The sequence below is a fragment of the Mobula birostris genome, chromosome 3 (assembly GCF_030028105.1).
Source record: "Mobula birostris isolate sMobBir1 chromosome 3, sMobBir1.hap1, whole genome shotgun sequence".
Classification (NCBI taxonomy): Eukaryota; Metazoa; Chordata; class Chondrichthyes; order Myliobatiformes; family Myliobatidae; genus Mobula; species Mobula birostris.
The window spans coordinates 120,849,958-120,872,467 of NC_092372.1; the positions used below are offsets into that span (position 1 = coordinate 120,849,958).

The 22,510-nt window shown below is 44.2% G+C and overlaps 1 protein-coding gene across 5 annotated transcripts in view; it reads left to right on the forward strand.

Annotated features, from left to right (window-relative positions):
* Positions 1-21,673, forward strand: part of LOC140195243 (peptidyl-prolyl cis-trans isomerase FKBP5-like) — a 474,319-nt gene extending 452,646 nt beyond the window's left edge. For all 5 annotated transcript variants that reach the window (XM_072253271.1, XM_072253274.1, XM_072253272.1 and 2 more), the window contains 2 exons: positions 19,356-19,595; positions 21,290-21,673. In XM_072253271.1, coding sequence (XP_072109372.1) covers positions 19,356-19,595; positions 21,290-21,388 — 339 coding nt within the window. In that variant the 3' untranslated portion in view covers positions 21,389-21,673. The remainder of the gene's footprint in view (positions 1-19,355; positions 19,596-21,289) is intronic.
* The last annotated feature ends 837 nt before the right edge of the window (positions 21,674-22,510 follow it).

Below are 22,510 nucleotides of genomic sequence, written 5' to 3' on the forward strand. Positions count from 1 at the left end.
CATGCCCTGAGAGAGTCTGATGTGACAGTGTCGTATAAAATCCAAATTGTATCTCCCTGAGAGAGTCCAATGGGACAGTATTGCATAAAATCGACATTGTACCTGCTCTGGGAGTGTCTGATGGGACAGTGTCGTATAAATCCCACATTGTACCTGCTCTGAGAGAGTCTGATGTGACAGTTTAGTATAAAATCCACATTGCACCTGCCCTGAGAGAGTCTGATGTGACAGTGTCGTATAAAATCGACATTATACCTGCCCTGAGAGAGTCCAATGGGACAGTGTCGTATAAAATCCACATTGTACCTGCCCTGAGAGAGTCTGATGGGACAGTGTTGTATGAAATCCACATTGTAGCTGCGCTGAGAGAGTCCAATGTGACAGTGTCGTATAAAATCCACATTGTACCTGTCCTGACAGAGTCTGATGGGACAGTGTCGAATAAAATCCACATTGTACCTGCACTGAGAGAGTCCAATGGGACAGTGTCGTATAAAATCCACATTGTACCGGCCCTGAGAGAGTCTGATGGGACAGTGTCGTATAAAATCCACATTCTACCTGCACTGAGAGAGTCTGATGTGACAGTTTAGTATAAAATCCACATTCTACCTGCCCTGAGAGAGTCTGATGTGACAGTGTCGTATAAAATCCACATTGTACCTGCTCTGAGAGAGTCTGATGGGACAGTGTCGTATAAAATCCACATTGTACCTGCACTGAGAGAGTCTGATGTGACAGTTTAGTATAAAATCCACATTGTACCTGCACTGAGAGAGTCTGATGTGACAGTTTAGTATAAAATCCACATTCTACCTGCCCTGAGAGAGTCTGATGTGACAGTGTCGTATAAAATCCGCGTTGTACCTGCCCTGAGAGAGTCTGATGTGACAGTTTAGTATAAAATCCACATTGTACCTGCCCTGAGAGAGTCTGATGTGACAGTGTCGTATAAAATCCACATTGTACCTGTCCTGAGAGAGTCTGATGTGACAGTGTCGTATAAAATCCACATTGTACCTGCTCTGAAAGAGTCTGATGTGACAGTGTCGTATAAAATCCACATTGTATCTCCCTGAGAGAGTCTGATGGGACAGTGTTGCATAAAATCCACATTGTACCTGCTCTGAGAGTGTCTGATGGGACAGTGTCGTATAAATTCCACATTGTACCTGCTCTGAGAGAGTCTGATGTGACAGTTTAGTATAAAATCCACATTGCACCTGCCCTGAGAGAGTCTGATGTGACAGTGTCGTATAAATTCCACATTGTACCTGCCCTCAGAGAGTCTGATGTGACCGTGTCGTATAAAATCCACATTGTACCTGCTCTGAGAGAGTCTGATGGGAAAGTGTCGTATAAAATCCACATTGTACCTGCTCTGAGAGTCTGATGTGACACTTTAGTATAAAATCCACATGGTACCTCCCTGAGAGAGTCTGATGTGACAGTGTCGTATAAAATCCACATTGTACCTGTCCTGAGAGAGTCTGATGTGACAGTGTCGTATAAAATCCACATGGTACCTCCCTGAGAGAGTCTGATGTGACAGTGTCGTATAAAATCCACATTGTACCTGTCCTGAGAGAGTCTGATGTGACAGTGTCGTATAAAATCCACATTGTTTCTCCCTGAGAGAGTCTGATGGGACAGTGTCGTATAAAATCCACATTGTACCTGCCCTGAGAGTGTCTGATGTGACCGTGTCGTATAAATTCCACATTGTACCTGCTCTGAGAGAGTCTGATGGGACAGTTTAGTATAAAATCCACATTGCACCTGCCCTGAGAGAGTCTGATGTGACAGTGTCGTATAAAATCGACATTATACCTGCCCTGAGAGAGTCCAATGGGACAGTGTCGTATACAATCCATATTGTACCTGCTCTGAGAGAGTCTGATGTGACAGTGCCGTATAAAATCCACATTCTACCTGCCCTGAGAGAGTCTGATGTGACAGTGTCGTATAAAATCGACATTATACCTGCCCTGAGAGAGTCCAATGGGACAGTATCGTATAAAATCCACATTGTACCTGCTCTGAGAGAGTCTGATGGGAAAGTGTCGTATAAAATCCACATTGTACCTGCACTGAGAGAGTCTGATGTGACAGTTTAGTATAAAATCCACATTCTACCTGCCCTGAGAGAGTCTGATGTGACAGTGTCGTATAAAATCCACATTGTACCTGCTCTGAGAGAGTCTGATGGGACAGTGTCGTATAAAATCCACATTGTACCTGCACTGAGAGAGTCTGATGTGACAGTTTAGTATAAAATCCACATTCTACCTACCCTGAGAGAGTCTGATGTGACAGTGTCGTATAAAATCCACATTGTACCTGCCCTGAGAGAGTCTGATGTGACAGTGTCGTATAAAATCCGCGTTGTACCTGCCCTGAGAGAGTCTGATGTGACAGTTTAGTATAAAATCCACATTGTACCTGCCCTGAGAGAGTCTGATGTGACAGTGTCATATAAAATCCACATTGTACCTGTCCTGAGAGAGTCTGATGTGACAGTGTCGTATAAAATCCACATTGTACCTGTCCTGAGAGAGTCTGATGTGACAGTGTCGTATAAAATCCACATTGTACCTGCTCTGAAAGAGTCTGATGTGACAGTGTCGTATAAAATCCACATTGTATCTCCCTGAGAGAGTCTGATGGGACAGTGTTGCATAAAATCCACATTGTACCTGCTCTGAGAGTGTCTGATGGGACAGTGTCGTATAAATTCCACATTGTACCTGCTCTGAGAGAGTCTGATGTGACAGTTTAGTATAAAATCCACATTGCACCTGCCCTGAGAGAGTCTGATGTGACAGTGTCGTATAAAATCCACATTGTACCTGCCCTGAGAGAGTCTGATGGGACAGTGTCGTATAAAATCCACATTGTACCTGCCCTGAGAGAGTCTGATGTGACCGTGTCGTATAAAATCCACATTGTACCTGCTCTGAGAGAGTCTGATGGGAAAGTGTCGTATAAAATCCACATTGTACCTGCTCTGAGAGTCTGATGTGACACTTTAGTATAAAATCCACATTGTACCTGCCCTGAGAGAGTCTGATGTGACAGTGTCGTATAAAATCCGCGTTGTACCTGCCCTGAGAGAGTCTGATGTGACAGTTTAGTATAAAATCCGCATTGTAGCTGCCCTGAGAGAGTCTGATGTGACAGTGTCATATAAAATCCACATTGTACCTCCCTGAGAGAGTCTGATGTGACAGTGTCGTATAAAATCCACATTGTACCTGTCCTGAGAGAGTCTGATGTGACAGTGTCGTATAAAATCCACATTGTTTCTCCCTGAGAGAGTCTGATGGGACAGTGTCGTATAAAATCCACATTGTACCTGCTCTGAGAGTGTCTGATGGGACAGTGTCGTATAAATTCCACATTGTACCTGCTCTGAGAGAGTCTGATGGGACAGTTTAGTATAAAATCCACATTGCACCTGCCCTGAGAGAGTCTGATGTGACAGTGTCGTATAAAATCGACATTATACCTGCCCTGAGAGAGTCCAATGGGACAGTGTCGTATACAATCCATATTGTACCTGCTCTGAGAGAGTCTGATGTGACAGTGCCGTATAAAATCCACATTGTACCTGCCCTGAGAGAGTCTGATGTGACAGTGTCGTATAAAATCGACATTATACCTGCCCTGAGAGAGTCCGATGGGACAGTGTCGTATAAAATCCACATTGTACCTGTTCTGAGAGAGTCTGATGGGACAGTGTCGTATAAAATCCACATTGTACCTGCCCTGAGAGAGTCTGATGTCACAGTTCAGTATAAAATCCACTTTGTACCTGCCCTGACAGAGTCTGATGTGATAGTGTCGTATAAAATCCACATTGTACCTGCCCTGAGTGAGTCCAATGGGACAGTGTCGTGTAAAATCCACATTGTACCTGCGCTGAGAGAGTCCAATGGGACAGTGTCGTATCAAATCCACATTGTACCTGCCCTGAGAGAGTCTGATGGGACGGTGTCGTATAAAATCCACTTTGTACCTGCCCTGAGAGAGTCTGATGGGACAGTTTAGTATAAAATTCACATTGTCCCTGCCCTGAGAGAGTCTGATGTGACAGTGTCGTATAAAATCGACATTATACCTGCCCTGAGAGAGTCGAATGGGACAGTGTCGTATGAAATCCATATTGTAACTGCTCTGAGAGTGTCTGATGTGACAGTGCCATATAAAATCCACATTGTACCTGCCCTGAGAGAGTCTGATGTGACAGTTTAGTATAAAATCCACATTGTACCTGCCCTGAGAGAGTCTGATGTGACAGTGTCATATAAAATCCACATTGTACCTGCCCTGAGAGAGTCTGATGTGACAGTGTCGTATAAAATCCACATTGTACCTGTCCTGACAGAGTCTGATGTGACAGTGTCGTATAAAATCCACATTGTACCTGCTCTGAGAGAGTCTGATGTGACAGTGTCGTATAAAATCCACATTGTACCTGCTCTGAGAGAGTCTGATGTGACAGTGTCGTATAAAATCCACATTGTATCTCCCTGAGAGAGTCCAATTGGACAGTGTTGCATAAAATCCACATTATACCTGCCCTGAGAGAGTCTGATGGGACAGTGTCGTATTAAATCTACATTGTACCTGCTCTGAGAGAGTCTGATGTGACAGCTTAGTATAAAATCCACATTGTACCTGCACTGAGAGAGTCTGATGTGACAGTTTAGTATAAAATCCACATTCTACCTGCCCTGAGAGAGTCTGATGTGACAGTGTCGTATAAAATCCACATTGTACCTGCCCTGAGAGAGTCTGATGTGACAGTGTCGTATAAAATCTGCGTTGTACCTGCCCTGAGAGAGTCTGATGTGACAGTTTAGTATAAAATCCACATTGTACCTGCCCTGAGAGAGTCTGATGTGACAGTGTCATATAAAATCCACATTGTACCTGTCCTGAGAGAGTCTGATGTGACAGTGTCGTATAAAATCCATATTGTACCTGTCCTGAGAGAGTCTGATGTGACAGTGTCGTATAAAATCCACATTGTACCTGCTCTGAAAGAGTCTGATGTGACAGTGTCGTATAAAATCCACATTGTATCTCCCTGAGAGAGTCTGTTGGGACAGTGTTGCATAAAATCCACATTGTACCTGCTCTGAGAGTGTCTGATGGGACAGTGTCGTATAAATTCCACATTGTACCTGCTCTGAGAGAGTCTGATGTGACAGTTTAGTATAAAATCCACATTGCACCTGCCCTGAGAGAGTCTGATGGGACAGTGTCGTATAAAATCCACATTGTACCTGCCCTGAGAGAGTCTGATGTGACAGTGTCGAATAAAATCCACATTGTACCTGCCCTGAGAGTGTCTGATGTGACCGTGTCGTATAAAATCCACATTGTACCTGCTCTGAGAGAGTCTGATGGGAAAGTGTCGTATAAAATCCACATTGTACCTGCTCTGAGAGTCTGATGTGACACTTTAGTATAAAATCCACATTGTATCTGCCCTGAGAGAGTCTGATGTGACAGTGTCGTATAAAATCCACATTGTACCTGCTCTGAGAGAGTCTGATGTGACAGTGTCGTATAAAATCCACATTGTATCTCCCTGAGAGAGTCCAATTGGACAGTGTTGCATAAAATCCACATTATACCTGCCCTGAGAGAGTCTGATGGGACAGTGTCGTATTAAATCTACATTGTACCTGCTCTGAGAGAGTCTGATGTGACAGCTTAGTATAAAATCCACATTGTACCTGCACTGAGAGAGTCTGATGTGACAGTTTAGTATAAAATCCACATTCTACCTGCCCTGAGAGAGTCTGATGTGACAGTGTCGTATAAAATCCACATTGTACCTGCCCTGAGAGAGTCTGATGTGACAGTGTCGTATAAAATCCGCGTTGTACCTGCCCTGAGAGAGTCTGATGTGACAGTTTAGTATAAAATCCACATTGTACCTGCCCTGACAGAGTCTGATGTGACAGTGTCATATAAAATCCACATTGTACCTGTCCTGAGAGAGTCTGATGTGACAGTGTCGTATAAAATCCACATTGTACCTGTCCTGAGAGAGTCTGATGTGACAGTGTCGTATAAAATCCACATTGTACCTGCTCTGAAAGAGTCTGATGTGACAGTGTCGTATTAAATCCACATTGTATCTCCCTGAGAGAGTCTGTTGGGACAGTGTTGCATAAAATCCACATTGTACCTGCTCTGAGAGTGTCTGATGGGACAGTGTCGTATAAATTCCACATTGTACCTGCTCTGAGAGAGTCTGATGTGACAGTTTAGTATAAAATCCACATTGCACCTGCCCTGAGAGAGTCTGATGCGACAGTGTCGTATAAAATCGACATTATACCTGCCCTGAGAGAGTCCAATGGGACAGTGTCGTATACAATCCATATTGTACCTGCTCTGAGAGAGTCTGATGGGAAAGTGTCGTATAAAATCCACATTGTACCTGCACTGAGAGAGTCTGATGTGACAGTTTAGTATAAAATCCACATTCTACCTGCCCTGAGAGAGTCTGATGTGACAGTGTCGTATAAAATCCACATTGTACCTGCTCTGAGAGAGTCTGATGGGACAGTGTCGTATAAAATCCACATTGTACCTGCACTGAGAGAGTCTGATGTGACAGTTTAGTATAAAATCCACATTCTACCTACCCTGAGAGAGTCTGATGTGACAGTGTCGTATAAAATCCACATTGTACCTGCCCTGAGAGAGTCTGATGTGACAGTGTCGTATAAAATCCGCGTTGTACCTGCCCTGAGAGAGTCTGATGTGACAGTTTAGTATAAAATCCACATTGTACCTGCCCTGAGAGAGTCTGATGTGACAGTGTCATATAAAATCCACATTGTACCTGTCCTGAGAGAGTCTGATGTGACAGTGTCGTATAAAATCCACATTGTACCTGTCCTGAGAGAGTCTGATTTGACAGTGTCGTATAAAATCCACATTGTACCTGCTCTGAAAGAGTCTGATGTGACAGTGTCGTATAAAATCCACATTGTATCTCCCTGAGAGAGTCTGATGGGACAGTGTTGCATAAAATCCACATTGTACCTGCTCTGAGAGTGTCTGATGGGACAGTGTCGTATAAATTCCACATTGTACCTGCTCTGAGAGAGTCCGATGTGACAGTTTAGTATAAAATCCACATTGCACCTGCCCTGAGAGAGTCTGATGTGACAGTGTCGTATAAAATCCACATTGTACCTGCCCTGAGAGAGTCTGATGGGACAGTGTCGTATAAAATCCACATTGTACCTGCCCTGAGAGAGTCTCATGTGACCGTGTCGTATAAAATCCACATTGTACCTGCTCTGAGAGAGTCTGATGGGAAAGTGTCGTATAAAATCCACATTGTACCTGCTCTGAGAGTCTGATGTGACACTTTAGTATAAAATCCACATTGTACCTGCCCTGAGAGAGTCTGATGTGACAGTGTCGTATAAAATCCGCGTTGTACCTGCCCTGAGAGAGTCTGATGTGACAGTTTAGTATAAAATCCACATTGTAGCTGCCCTGAGAGAGTCTGATGTGACAGTGTCATATAAAATCCACATTGTACCTCCCTGAGAGAGTCTGATGTGACAGTGTCGTATAAAATCCACATTGTACCTGTCCTGAGAGAGTCTGATGTGACAGTGTCGTATAAAATCCACATTGTTTCTCCCTGAGAGAGTCTGATGGGACAGTGTCGTATAAAATCCACATTGTACCTGCTCTGAGAGTGTCTGATGGGACAGTGTCGTATAAATTCCACATTGTACCTGCTCTGAGAGAGTCTGATGGGACAGTTTAGTATAAAATCCACATTGCACCTGCCCTGAGAGAGTCTGATGTGACAGTGTCGTATAAAGTCGACATTATACCTGCCCTGAGAGAGTCCAATGGGACAGTGTCGTATACAATCCATATTGTACCTGCTCTGAGAGAGTCTGATGTGACAGTGCCGTATAAAATCCACATTGTACCTGCCCTGAGAGAGTCTGATGTGACAGTGTCGTATAAAATCGACATTATACCTGCCCTGAGAGAGTCCGATGGGACAGTGTCGTATAAAATCCACATTGTACCTGTTCTGAGAGAGTCTGATGGGACAGTGTCGTATAAAATCCACATTGTACCTGCCCTGAGAGAGTCTGATGTCACAGTTCAGTATAAAATCCACTTTGTACCTGCCCTGACAGAGTCTGATGTGATAGTGTCGTATAAAATCCACATTGTATCTGCCCTGAGAGAGTCCAATGGGACAGTGTCGTATCAAATCCACATTGTACCTGCCCTGAGAGAGTCTGATGGGACGGTGTCGTATAAAATCCACTTTGTACCTGCCCTGAGAGAGTCTGATGGGACAGTTTAGTATAAAATTCACATTGTCCCTGCCCTGAGAGAGTCTGATGTGACAGTGTCGTATAAAATCGACATTATACCTGCCCTGAGAGAGTCGAATGGGACAGTGTCGTATGAAATCCATATTGTAACTGCTCTGAGAGTGTCTGATGTGACAGTGCCATATAAAATCCACATTGTACCTGCCCTGAGAGAGTCTGATGTGACAGTTTAGTATAAAATCCACATTGTACCTGCCCTGAGAGAGTCTGATGTGACAGTGTCATATAAAATCCACATTGTACCTGCCCTGAGAGAGTCTGATGTGACAGTGTCGTATAAAATCCACATTGTACCTGTCCTGACAGAGTCTGATGTGACAGTGTCGTATAAAATCCACATTGTACCTGCTCTGAGAGAGTCTGATGTGACAGTGTCGTATAAAATCCACATTGTACCTGCTCTGAGAGAGTCTGATGTGACAGTGTCGTATAAAATCCACATTGTATCTCCCTGAGAGAGTCCAATTGGACAGTGTTGCATAAAATCCACATTATACCTGCCCTGAGAGAGTCTGATGGGACAGTGTCGTATTAAATCTACATTGTACCTGCTCTGAGAGAGTCTGATGTGACAGCTTAGTATAAAATCCACATTGTACCTGCACTGAGAGAGTCTGATGTGACAGTTTAGTATAAAATCCACATTCTACCTGCCCTGAGAGAGTCTGATGTGACAGTGTCGTATAAAATCCACATTGTACCTGCCCTGAGAGAGTCTGATGTGACAGTGTCGTATAAAATCCGCGTTGTACCTGCCCTGAGAGAGTCTGATGTGACAGTTTAGTATAAAATCCACATTGTACCTGCCCTGAGAGAGTCTGATGTGACAGTGTCATATAAAATCCACATTGTACCTGTCCTGAGAGAGTCTGATGTGACAGTGTCGTATAAAATCCACATTGTACCTGTCCTGAGAGAGTCTGATGTGACAGTGTCGTATAAAATCCACATTGTACCTGCTCTGAAAGAGTCTGATGTGACAGTGTCATATAAAATCCACATTGTATCTCCCTGAGAGAGTCTGTTGGGACAGTGTTGCATAAAATCCACATTGTACCTGCTCTGAGAGTGTCTGATGGGACAGTGTCGTATAAATTCCACATTGTACCTGCTCTGAGAGAGTCTGATGTGACAGTTTAGTATAAAATCCACATTGCACCTGCCCTGAGAGAGTCTGATGGGACAGTGTCGTATAAAATCCACATTGTACCTGCCCTGAGAGAGTCTGATGTGACAGTGTCGAATAAAATCCACATTGTACCTGCCCTGAGAGTGTCTGATGTGACCGTGTCGTATAAAATCCACATTGTACCTGCTCTGAGAGAGTCTGATGGGAAAGTGTCGTATAAAATCCACATTGTACCTGCTCTGAGAGTCTGATGTGACACTTTAGTATAAAATCCACATTGTACCTGCCCTGAGAGAGTCTGATGTGACAGTGTCGTATAAAATCCACATTGTACCTGCTCTGAGAGAGTCTGATGTGACAGTGTCGTATAAAATCCACATTGTATCTCCCTGAGAGAGTCCAATTGGACAGTGTTGCATAAAATCCACATTATACCTGCCCTGAGAGAGTCTGATGGGACAGTGTCGTATTAAATCTACATTGTACCTGCTCTGAGAGAGTCTGATGTGACAGCTTAGTATAAAATCCACATTGTACCTGCACTGAGAGAGTCTGATGTGACAGTTTAGTATAAAATCCACATTCTACCTGCCCTGAGAGAGTCTGATGTGACAGTGTCGTATAAAATCCACATTGTACCTGCCCTGAGAGAGTCTGATGTGACAGTGTCGTATAAAATCCGCGTTGTACCTGCCCTGAGAGAGTCTGATGTGACAGTTTAGTATAAAATCCACATTGTACCTGCCCTGAGAGAGTCTGATGTGACAGTGTCATATAAAATCCACATTGTACCTGTCCTGAGAGAGTCTGATGTGACAGTGTCGTATAAAATCCACATTGTAGCTGTCCTGAGAGAGTCTGATGTGACAGTGTCGTATAAAATCCACATTGTACCTGCTCTGAAAGAGTCTGATGTGACAGTGTCGTATAAAATCCACATTGTATCTCCCTGAGAGAGTCTGTTGGGACAGTGTTGCATAAAATCCACATTGTACCTGCTCTGAGAGTGTCTGATGGGACAGTGTCGTATAAATTCCACATTGTACCTGCTCTGAGAGAGTCTGATGTGACAGTTTAGTATAAAATCCACATTGCACCTGCCCTGAGAGAGTCTGATGGGACAGTGTCGTATAAAATCCACATTGTACCTGCCCTGAGAGAGTCTGATGTGACAGTGTCGAATAAAATCCACATTGTATCTGCCCTGAGAGTGTCTGATGTGACCGTGTCGTATAAAATCCACATTGTACCTGCTCTGAGAGAGTCTGATGGGAAAGTGTCGTATAAAATCCACATTGTACCTGCTCTGAGAGTCTGATGTGACACTTTAGTATAAAATCCACATTGTACCTGCCCTGAGAGAGTCTGATGTGTCAGTGTCGTATAAAATCCGCGTTGTACCTGCCCTGAGAGAGTCTGATGTGACAGTTTAGTATAAAATCCACATTGTAGCTGCCCTGAGAGAGTCTGATGTGACAGTGTCATATAAAATCCACATTGTACCTCCCTGAGAGAGTCTGATGTGACAGTGTCGTATAAAATCCACATTGTACCTGTCCTGAGAGAGTCTGATGTGACAGTGTCGTATAAAATCCACATTGTTTCTCCCTGAGAGAGTCTGATGGGACAGTGTCGTATAAAATCCACATTGTACCTGCTCTGAGAGTGTCTGATGGGACAGTGTCGTATAAATTCCACATTGTACCTGCTCTGAGAGAGTCTGATGGGACAGTTTAGTATAAAATCCACATTGCACCTGCCCTGAGAGAGTCTGATGTGACAGTGTCGTATAAAATCGACATTATACCTGCCCTGAGAGAGTCCAATGGGACAGTGTCGTATACAATCCATATTGTACCTGCTCTGAGAGAGTCTGATGTGACAGTGCCGTATAAAATCCACATTGTACCTGCCCTGAGAGAGTCTGATGTGACAGTGTCGTATAAAATCGACATTATACCTGCCCTGAGAGAGTCCGATGGGACAGTGTCGTATAAAATCCACATTGTACCTGTTCTGAGAGAGTCTGATGGGACAGTGTCGTATAAAATCCACATTGTACCTGCCCTGAGAGAGTCTGATGTCACAGTTCAGTATAAAATCCACTTTATACCTGCCCTGACAGAGTCTGATGTGATAGTGTCGTATAAAATCCACATTGTATCTGCCCTGAGAGAGTCCAATGGGACAGTGTCGTATCAAATCCACATTGTACCTGCCCTGAGAGAGTCTGATGGGACGGTGTCGTATAAAATCCACTTTGTACCTGCCCTGAGAGAGTCTGATGGGACAGTTTAGTATAAAATTCACATTGTCCCTGCCCTGAGAGAGTCTGATGTGACAGTGTCGTTTAAAATCCACATTGTACGTGCCCTGAGAGAGTCCAATGGGACAGTGTCGTATGAAATCCACATTGTACCTGCCCTGAGAGAGTCTGATGTCACAGTGTCCTATAAAATCCACATTGTACCTGCCCTGAGAGAGTCTGATGTGACAGTATCGTATAAAATCCACATTGTACCTGCCCTGAGAGAGTCTGATGTGACAGTGTCGTATAAAATCGACATTATACCTGCCCTGAGAGAGTCGAATGGGACAGTGTCGTATAAAATCCATATTGTAACTGCTCTGAGAGTGTCTGATGTGACAGTGCCGTATAAAATCCACATTGTACCTGCCCTGAGAGAGTCTGATGTGACAGTTTAGTATAAAATCCACATTGTACCTGCCCTGAGAGAGTCTGATGTGACAGTGTCATATAAAATCCACATTGTACCTGCCCTGAGAGAGTCTGATGTGACAGTGTCGTATAAAATCCACATTGTACCTGTCCTGACAGAGTCTGATGTGACAGTGTCGTATAAAATCCACATTGTACCTGCTCTGAGAGAGTCTGATGTGACAGTGTCGTATAAAATCCACATTGTACCTGCTCTGAGAGAGTCTGATGTGACAGTGTCGTATAAAATCCACATTGTATCTCCCTGAGAGAGTCCAATTGGATAGTGTTGCATAAAATCCACATTATACCTGCCCTGAGAGAGTCTGATGGGACAGTGTCCTATTAAATCTACATTGTACCTGCTCTGAGAGAGTCTGATGTGACAGCTTAGTATAAAATCCACATTGTACCTGCTCTGAGAGAGTCTGATGTGACATTGTCGTATAAAATCCACATTGTACCTGCCCTGAGAGAGTCTGATGTGACAGTGTCGTATAAAATCCACATTGTACCTGCCCTGAGAGAGTCTGATGTGACAGTTTAGTATAAAATCCACATTGTACCTGCCCTGAGAGAGTCTGATGTGACAGTGTCATATAAAATCCACATTGTACCTGCCCTGAGAGAGTCTGATGTGACAGTGTCGTATAAAATCCACATTGTACCTGTCCTGAGGGAGTCTGATGTGACAGTTTAGTATAAAATCCACATTGTACCTGCCCTGAGGGAGTCTGATGGGACGGTGTCGTATAAAATCCACATTGTACCTGCCCTGAGAGAGTCCAATGGGACAGTGTCGTATAAAATCCACATTGTACCTGCTCTGAGAGAGTCTGATGGGACAGTGTCGAATAGAATCCACATTGTACATGCCCTGAGGGAGTCTGATGTGACAGTGTCGTATAAAATCCACATTGTATCTCCCTGAGAGAGTCCAATGGGACAGTATTGCATAAAATCGACATTGTACCTGCTCTGGGAGTGTCTGATGGGACAGTGTCGTATAAATTCCACATTGTACCTGCTCTGAGAGAGTCTGATGTGACAGTTTAGTATAAAATCCACATTGCACCTGCCCTGAGAGAGTCTGATGTGACAGTGTCGTATAAAATCGTCATTATACCTGCCCTGAGAGAGTCCAATGGGACAATGTCGTATAAAATCCACTTTGTACCTGCCCTGAGAGAGTCTGATGGGACAGTGTTGTATGAAATCCACATTGTAGCTGCCCTGAGAGAGTCTGATGTGACAGTGCCGTATAAAATCCACATTGTACCTGCCCTGAGAGAGTCCAATGTGACAGTGTCGTATAAAATCCACATTGTACCTGTCCTGACAGAGTCTGATGGGACAGTGTCGAATAAAATCCACATTGTACCTGCACTGAGAGAGTCCAATGGGACAGTGTTGTATAAAATCCACATTGTACCTGCCCTGAGAGAGTCTGATGGGACAGTGTCGTATAAAATCCACATTGTACCTGCCCTGAGAGAGTCTGATGGGACAGTGTCGTATAAAATCCACATTGTACCTGCTCTGAGAGACTCTGATGGGACAGTGTCGAATAAAATCCACATTGTACCTGCCCTGAGAGAGTCCAATGGGACAGTGTCTTATAAAATCCACATTGTACCTGCTCTGAGAGAGTCTGATGGGAAAGTGTCGTATAAAATCCACATTGTACCTGCACTGAGAGAGTCTGATGTGACAGTTTAGTATAAAATCCACATTCTACCTGCCCTGAGAGAGTCTGATGTGACAGTGTCGTAAAAAATCCACATTGTACCTGCCCTGAGAGAGTCCAATGGGACAGTGTCGTATAAAATCCACATTGTACCTGCCCTGAGAGAGTCTGATGTGACACTTTAGTATAAAATCCACATTGTACCTGCCCTGAGAGAGTCTGATGTGACAGTGTCGTATAAAATCCGCGTTGTACCTGCCCTGAGAGAGTCTGATGTGACAGTTTAGTATAAAATCCACATTGTACCTGCCCTGAGAGAGTCTGATGTGACAGTGTCATATAAAATCCACATTGTACCTGTCCTGAGAGAGTCTGATGTGACAGTGTCGTATAAAATCCACATTGTACCTGTCCTGAGAGAGTCTGATGTGACAGTGTCGTATAAAATCCACATTGTATCTCCCTGAGAGAGTCCAATGGGACAGTGTTGCATAAAATCGACATTATACCTGCCCTGAGAGAGTCCAATGGGACAGTGTCGTATACAATCCATATTGTACCTGCCCTGAGAGAGTCTGATGTGACATTGCCGTATAAAATCCACATTGTACCTGCCCTGAGAGAGTCTGATGTGACAGTGTCGTATAAAATCGACATTATACCTGCCCTGAGAGAGTCCGATGGGACAGTGTCGTATAAAATCCACATTGTACCTGCCCTGAGAGAGTCTGATGGGACAGTGTCGTATAAAATCCACATTGTACCTGCCCTGAGAGAGTCTGATGTCACAGTTCAGTATAAAATCCACATTGTACCTGCCCTGAGAGAGTCTGATGGGACGGTGTCGTATAAAATCCACTTTGTACCTGCCCTGAGAGAGTCTGATGGGACAGTTTAGTATAAAATTCACATTGTCCCTGCCCTGAGAGAGTCTGATGTGACAGTGTCGTTTAAAATCCACATTGTACCTGCCCTGAGAGAGTCCAATGGGACAGTGTCGTATGAAATCCACATTGTACCTGCCCTGAGAGAGTCTGATGTCACAGTGTCCTATAAAATCCACATTGTACCTGCCCTGAGAGAGTCTGATGTGACAGTATCGTATAAAATCCACATTGTACCTGCCCTGAGAGAGTCTGATGTGACAGTGTCGTATAAAATCGACATTATACCTGCCCTGAGAGAGTCGAATGGGACAGTGTCGTATAAAATCCACATTGTACCTGCCCTGAGAGAGTCTGATCTGACAGTTTAGTATAAAATCAACATTGTACCAGCCCTGAGAGAGTCTGATGTGACAGTGTCGTATAAAATCCACATTGTACCTGCCCTGAGAGAGTCTGATGTGACAGTTTAGTATAAAATCCACATTGTATCTGCCCTGAGAGAGTCTGATGTGACAGTGTCATATAAAATCCACATTGTACCTGCCCTGAGAGAGTCTGATGTGACAGTGTCGTATAAAATCCACATTGTACCTGTCCTGACAGAGTCTGATGTGACAGTGTCGTATAAAATCCACATTGTACCTGCCCTGAGAGAGTCCAATGGGACAGTGTCGTATGAAATCCACATTGTACCTGCCCTGAGAGAGTCTGATGTCACAGTGTCCTATAAAATCCACATTGTACCTGCCCTGATAGAGTCTGATGTGACAGTATCGTATAAAATCCACATTGTACCTGCCCTGAGAGAGTCTGATGTGACAGTGTCGTATAAAATCGACATTATACCTGCCCTGAGAGAGTCGAATGGGACAGTGTCGTATAAAATCCACATTGTACCTGCCCTGAGAGAGTCTGATGTGACAGTGTCGTTTAAAATCCACATCGTACCTGCCCTGAGAGAGTCTGATTGGACAGTGTCGTATAAAATCCACATTGTACCTGCCCTGAGAGAGTCTGATGTGACAGTTTAGTATAAAATCCACATTGTACGTGCCCTGAGAGAGTCTGATGTGACAGTGTCGTATAAAATCCACATTGTACCTGCCCTGAGAGAGTCCAATGGGACAGTGTCGTATAAAATCCACATCGTGCCTGTTCTGAGTGAGTCTGATGTGACAGTTTAGTATAAAATCCACATTGTACCTGCCCTGAGTGAGTCCAATGGGACAGTGTCGTATAAAATCGCCATTGTACCTGCCCTGAGAGAGTCCAATGGGACAGTGTCATATAAAATCCACATCCTGCCTGCTCTGAGAGAGTCTGATGTGACAGTTTAGTATAAAATCCACATTGTACCTGCCCTGAGAGAGTCTGATGTGACAGTGTCATATAAAATCCACATTGTACCTGCCCTGAGAGAGTCCATTGGGACAGTGTCGTATAAAATCCACATTGTACCTGCCCTGAGAGAGTCCAATGGGAGAGTGTCATTAAAATCCACATTGTCCCTGCCCTGAGAGAGTCTGATGGGACAGTGTCGTATAAAATCCACATTGTACCTGCCCTGAGAGCGTCTGATGGGACAGCTGAGTATAAAATTCACATTGTACCTGCCGTAAAAGTGTTTTCCAAAAGGAAGCAATTTATTCCTCTCTGGTACCGAAACAGAAATGTATTCCCGTATTAGGCCCTGTGACTACAGTGCGTGGAGGGTAAAAGGAAGCTGCATCCTGTGGAAGGGTTTCAACCCGAAACAAGTAATGTCCCCTTCACCCCGATGCTGCTCCAACCCATGAACTCCCCATACCGGACTTGTGTGCTGCTCCTAATTCCAGCTTTTGCAGTTTCCTGTATCTCTGATCTACACGCCTGGTCTGTTGTACAATACTACGTCCAAGCAGAAGGAGTGAACTCAAGTCCATTGCTGAGGCTATAGGACTTTATCCAGGCACTTCAAGTACATACCCAAGTGGATGATTTTTAAATGTGTGAAATTTTATTATTTCTGCTACTCCTCCAGGCAGTGAATTCCGGATCACTACTACCTTATGATTCAGGATTTTAGAAACGCTGTGTTCAGTAACAAGACTTACTTTTAGTGTGGCAGTCTGGGGAAGGAGGTATAGCTAGTGCCTGCCATGCAGGAAAGAATTCGGGATAATTAGGACATGCAAAAGGGATTTGGGAATGCAGCCCTCTCATGAAAAGCTGTAGATTATAGCTGAATGAATAATTTTAATGTGAAATCAATGAATGTTTTTCTGACCTTTGGTTCAAAGGGGTGTGGAAGAAAGGGAGGTGGATGGAGTTATGTCACTTGTCACTCATGGTCATGTTCAAAAGTTCAAAGTCCATTTATTATCAGAGTATGTATACATTCCACAGCCTTGAGATTCAGCTCCTAACAGGCAGCCACAAAACAAAGAAACCCAATAGAACCCATTAAAAAAGAAGAACACCCAGTGTGCAGAGAGAAAAAAAAACAAATCACGCAAACAATAAACACAAGCAAATAGTGTTCTGAACTGAAATCCACAAAGTGAGTCTGTCCACAGACCCTTAGTTCAGCACAGAATGGAGCAGCAAACTAAATCCGGCGGGAGGAGAAGATGACGGCACGACGCAGCACGCGCAGCCTCTCCGGTGAAATGATATCGTATTTGTTAAACAGGGTACCATGCACAACTCTGATTTGATGGAGACAGCCGTGAGAAGCATGGAGGAACATCTGGAGAAACTTCTGAAATGCCCGGTTCGCTGCCGCTGCTACTGTGCGATCGAGAATCTCCGGAGGGAAGGCCCCAAAATCCTCAGCTTTGCCTGCTGCTGGCGGCCGGGGCTGGGGTCGTAGCGTTCGGCAGAGGTGGTGCTTGATATCGGTGTCGGAGGGCTGATCGGAGGCTCGAAGTTTTCGGATAACTCTGAGTCGGACCATGGTCGGGCATGGCAGGGAAAGTTTTCTTCCTTCTCCTGTCTGCGTGAGATGTGGGACTTTCGAGAGACTTTGAACTTTTTTTTACCGTGCTCATGGCCTGTTCTTCATCAGGTTATGGTATTGCTTGCATTGTTGTAACTATATGTTATAATTATGTGGTTTTTGTTAGTTTTTCAGTCTTGGTCTGTCCTGTGTTTCTGTAACATCACACTGGAGGAATATTGTATCATTTCTTAATGCATGCATTACTAAATGACAATAAAAGAGGACTGCGTGTCCTCATAATCTAATCTAATCTACTCTAATCTAATCTCCTCACCCCTGCCTTGGGCCCTAACAGACAGATTTTTTCAATCTGGCCCAATATCTAAATTGTTGTCCAAATATTGGGTTCAGTCGCCTGGACTCCATCTCCTTACCTTTCCAATTCAGTCCAGCAGTTAAATCATCGTCCTGATGGGCCAAATAACCTAATTCTGCTCCTCTATCTTGTGGTCTTATGGTCAAATATCAGGTTCAGTCACTTTGATACTCTCAGGGGCCTGGGTCCCGTTGCCTTGATTCAGCCTGTACCTGACCTTTCCGATTCAACTCAGCACTGAAATCGATGGAATCTGGGGTCTTCCTCACTCTCGGCACCAGACCTGCTCCCTCGCCTTGTCTCAGTTCTGCCACGTCGAATTACCTCGAGTCCAAGCCTAAAGGAAAGTTATGTTGAAATAAACTTGAGGGGAATAATGAGAAACTCTTGTCTGAGTTTCCATCCAGCACCCAGCCCTGAACTGAAATGGTGGAACTCCTGACCTAATAGGGAGTACTCTCAAGCGAGGAGCAGATGTGTTCAAGAATCCGTCACCAACTTTTGAAGGCTACCCCGTAAAAAACAATCATTTTAATGGCATTTACATCCCTAGAATGAGTTCTGAAGCAAAGGTTTTCTTTTCATGTTGGCCTTTTCTCCTTGGAGCGGCGGAGGATGAGAGGTGACCAGATAGAGGTGTATAAGATGATGAGAGGCATTGATCATGTGGGTGTGGATAGTCAGAGGCTTTTTCCCAGGGCTGAATTGGCTAGCACAAGAGGGCACAGTTTTAAGGTGCTTGGAAGTAGGTACAGAGGAGACGTCGGGGTAAGTTTTTTTATGCGGAGGGTGGTGAGTGCGTGGAATGGGCTGCTGGCGACGGTGGTGGAGGCGGATACGATAGGGTCTTTTAAGAGACTCCTGGACAGGTACATGGAGCTTAGAAAAATAGAGGGCTATGGGTAACCCTAGGTTATTTCTAAAGTAAGTACATGTTCAGCACAGCATTATGGGCCGAAGGGCCTGTATTGTGCTATATGTTTCTCTGGCCTACGGTGTGACAGAAAATTTCCAGACTTTGGAGCAGATTTTAAGCTCTAGGCAGATTTAGATAGTATAGCATCCTGTGAGAGAGGGGAATTGTTATGACTGTTGGCAATGAGTTTTTATTTAAGATTTCTTTTGCATTCCATTCCTTCTTGAAATGCAATCAACCCACGAATTAAATGATAATAATTACTGCAAATATTCAGCGGGGTTTAAAACTCAAGCTTCATTTCATTCACATGCAGGCATTAGCGATTGACAGACTGAATGAGAAGGCCCTGTACAGACGTGGAGAGGCGAGACTCTCTGTGAATGAGTTCGACCTGGCAAAGGCAGATTTCCAGAAGGTGCTTCAGGTCAACCCTGAAAACAAGGCAGCAAAGGCTCAGCTTGTCATATGCCAGAAGAGGATAAAGGAGCACCATGAGAAGAACAAGAAGATTTATGCTAATATGTTCCAAAAGTTTGCAGACAGGGACTTAAAGGTGTGTGTGAAATGGGGACAGTTTGAATGATCAGAGAAAGAAAGATGTGTATTTATAAACTGCACCCCAATGTACTTTTACTGTCAATTACCTGGCTCTGAAGTGCTTCTTGCCACAATCAAAATTGACTTTATTGTCATATGCTAAGTTACATATATAAACTTAATTGCAGCCGCATTACAGTCACATAGAATCGTACAAGTAGCTTTCAGAAGAAAACAATAAATTACTGTATCTCAAAATTGTTCAAGAAGCACAATTCGAAGAAAAAAATGACAGGGAGAGTGTGCAAATTCCATGAAGCACCGGGTTTGGAGCAGGTTATTGGAGTGGGAAGGCAGTAACACTAACAGCCGTGTCACTGTACTGACAGATCTTAGTTCCAGCGATTTGACCATACAGCCTGGCATAGCATTTCCTTGGAGCACTGAGAGAATGGTGAACTATCAGAGAAAAACTTAAAGCACCTCCTATTTGCCCTTAGCTTGCCATTAAGTAACATGCAATAATACTTGAGGATAAATTTACATTCTTATTTGAATAAATACCAGCAAAATATGACAATATCTCATTACTGCATATGGTACCATGCAGTGCCTTTTCAGAAGTAGTTCATGAGTAGTGAAATGTCTTGGGATGTTCTGAGGACTTGAAACTAAATGTACATGTACTATAACTGGGTTTACAAGTGACGGGGTGGAGATGCGTCTCTACCAAAGGAGGTATAAGACACTCCTTCTCTCCGCTAGCCTGCAGGTCACCCTTGGGCAAGATGTAGCACCTGCTTAGCCACCTGATCTGGGTCACGTGAAGCAATAGGAGCAGGTGGTGGATGGTCGTATGAGCAGCTGGTGCACATCACAAGCCTTGGTTGTGTGACCACTGACGCCAGGCAGACAATCTCTGAAGAGTATTGATAGCGGCTGGGATCACTCATCTTGTAAAGTCACTGCCCAGAAGAAGGCAACGGCAAACCACTTCTGTAGAAACATTTGCCAAGAACAATCATGGTCAGGGGACATTATGTGCCCATGTCACATGACAAGGCACATAATGATGATGTCATTTGACACGGCACATATTGATGATGATGACAACAACAACTAGGTACAAAACAAAACAAATATATAAACCAAGCATACTTACTAAAAGCAAGTACAGACTATAGATAGCAAGTTTGTTCCATCGGTCGATGAATGGCTGTGTGGTAGGTAGAAATTACTATGGTTTCCAAAACAAAAAAAATATGTTTGACGCAACTTCTCACCCAGGACTACAGAAAATGAGCAGGCAACTAAATACTGGTCTAACAAAGAACTGTTAGTGATACACAGGGATGAATGGTACCCTTCCATACTTCAAAGTTCTATAGTTGTGATTATTTTCTTTAAAGGGGTGCACATATCCAGCTTCCAAGTTATTTAGATGACCCCTGTCCCTACCAACCATCACTGCCCCAGCCTATTCCTCTGGTTCTCTCTTTATCTGTAAGAACATGCACTAAGCTCCTGATGTTTCCACTCTGCCCTGTCTCCCATGTCTCCACAACATAAACATAAACTTTTGCATCACGGTACTGCCAGATTATGTCTCGGCTCCAGAAACAACTAACATGTCTGTGGAAGAAAGGCCCATGTTTGGGGATTGTTTGTGCAACCTAATTGTTTCCTCCTGACGCCTAGTCTATTTTGCAGGGAAGAAATGGCAAGTCTTCCAGGGAGAAAGAAAGTGAAATATTTAAAGAGGTGGAGGAGGACTCGCCTGAAGAAAAAAAATCCAGAGAAGCAGCATGAAGGGGAAGTGCCCATGTCAGAAGAACAAGGTGGCTGGTTTCTAAGTTGGCCCTAAATGGCATCTCAGCAACCCTGTGCTGAACAATGTCCCGTATTAAGAGTGCAAGGAGCTGTTTTCTGCCAATAAAAGGGAACAAAAGAATTGTTATAGCTGGAGATCTCGACAAGTACAATGAGAGCTGCTGGCTGCAGACTCCCCAGAAAGCCATGGTAGATCTTTAAAAACCCGAGTGAAAATATTTCTGAGCATTCCAGAATCAAGCACAAATAAACATGATAATCGTCCTCCTCTGGTTTTGGATATTTGTCCTTGAATGAGGTGAATAAACGGTCATGTGAGTAGGTTCTGTTAGGGTGTAACTTTCTGCATCAACCCTGCAAAGAATTCAGCCTCAAGATCAGCTTCCACAGAGTAAAGGAACAACCTCCCAATTCAGCTGAACCATCTTTTCCTTGTCATAAGAACATGCACTGAGTTTCCTCACTCTGCAGGCTTCTCAAAGGCTTTCTCTGTCACTGCCCCCAGGTGTGTCGGAGGTACCTCGCCTGAGGGACCCATTTCTCATTGTTGTGTCACGGCACCATGTTGGACTGTGGTCATTCCCCACAGAGCCGCTGCAATGTTATGCTTCTATCAAATGATTCCCCTGCAACATTGCCCAGCTCGTGCAGTGGGTGTCACTATTCCGGGTACAAAGTGAACTCTAGGAACACAAGACAGTCGAAGCAATGAGCAACCTGCTGGAGGAACTCGGTAGCTTGAGTAAGGTGTGTAGGGCGGGAAGGAAGTGTAGATGTTGTGGGTCAAGGCACTGTATCAGGACTGAGAATGGAGAGGGAAGATGACCAGTAGAAAGAGGACAAGGGGAGTGGTGGGATGGGAGCCAAAGGTGACTGGAGGAGGGGTGCGGTACTACAGGCAGATTAGACCAAGCTGTAGAGGGGTAGAGGTAGAGTTAAGAGACAGAGGAAGGTGGATGAATGGTAGGGACAAACAAAAAAAGAGAAGCACAGAGTGAGGGGATGGTGAAGGTGAAGGCAGAGGCAGATCCAGAGCAGGAACACAACGGATACCAGTGCTGGAATGTGATCAAAGTGAAATGGGAACCATTGGAGAGACGG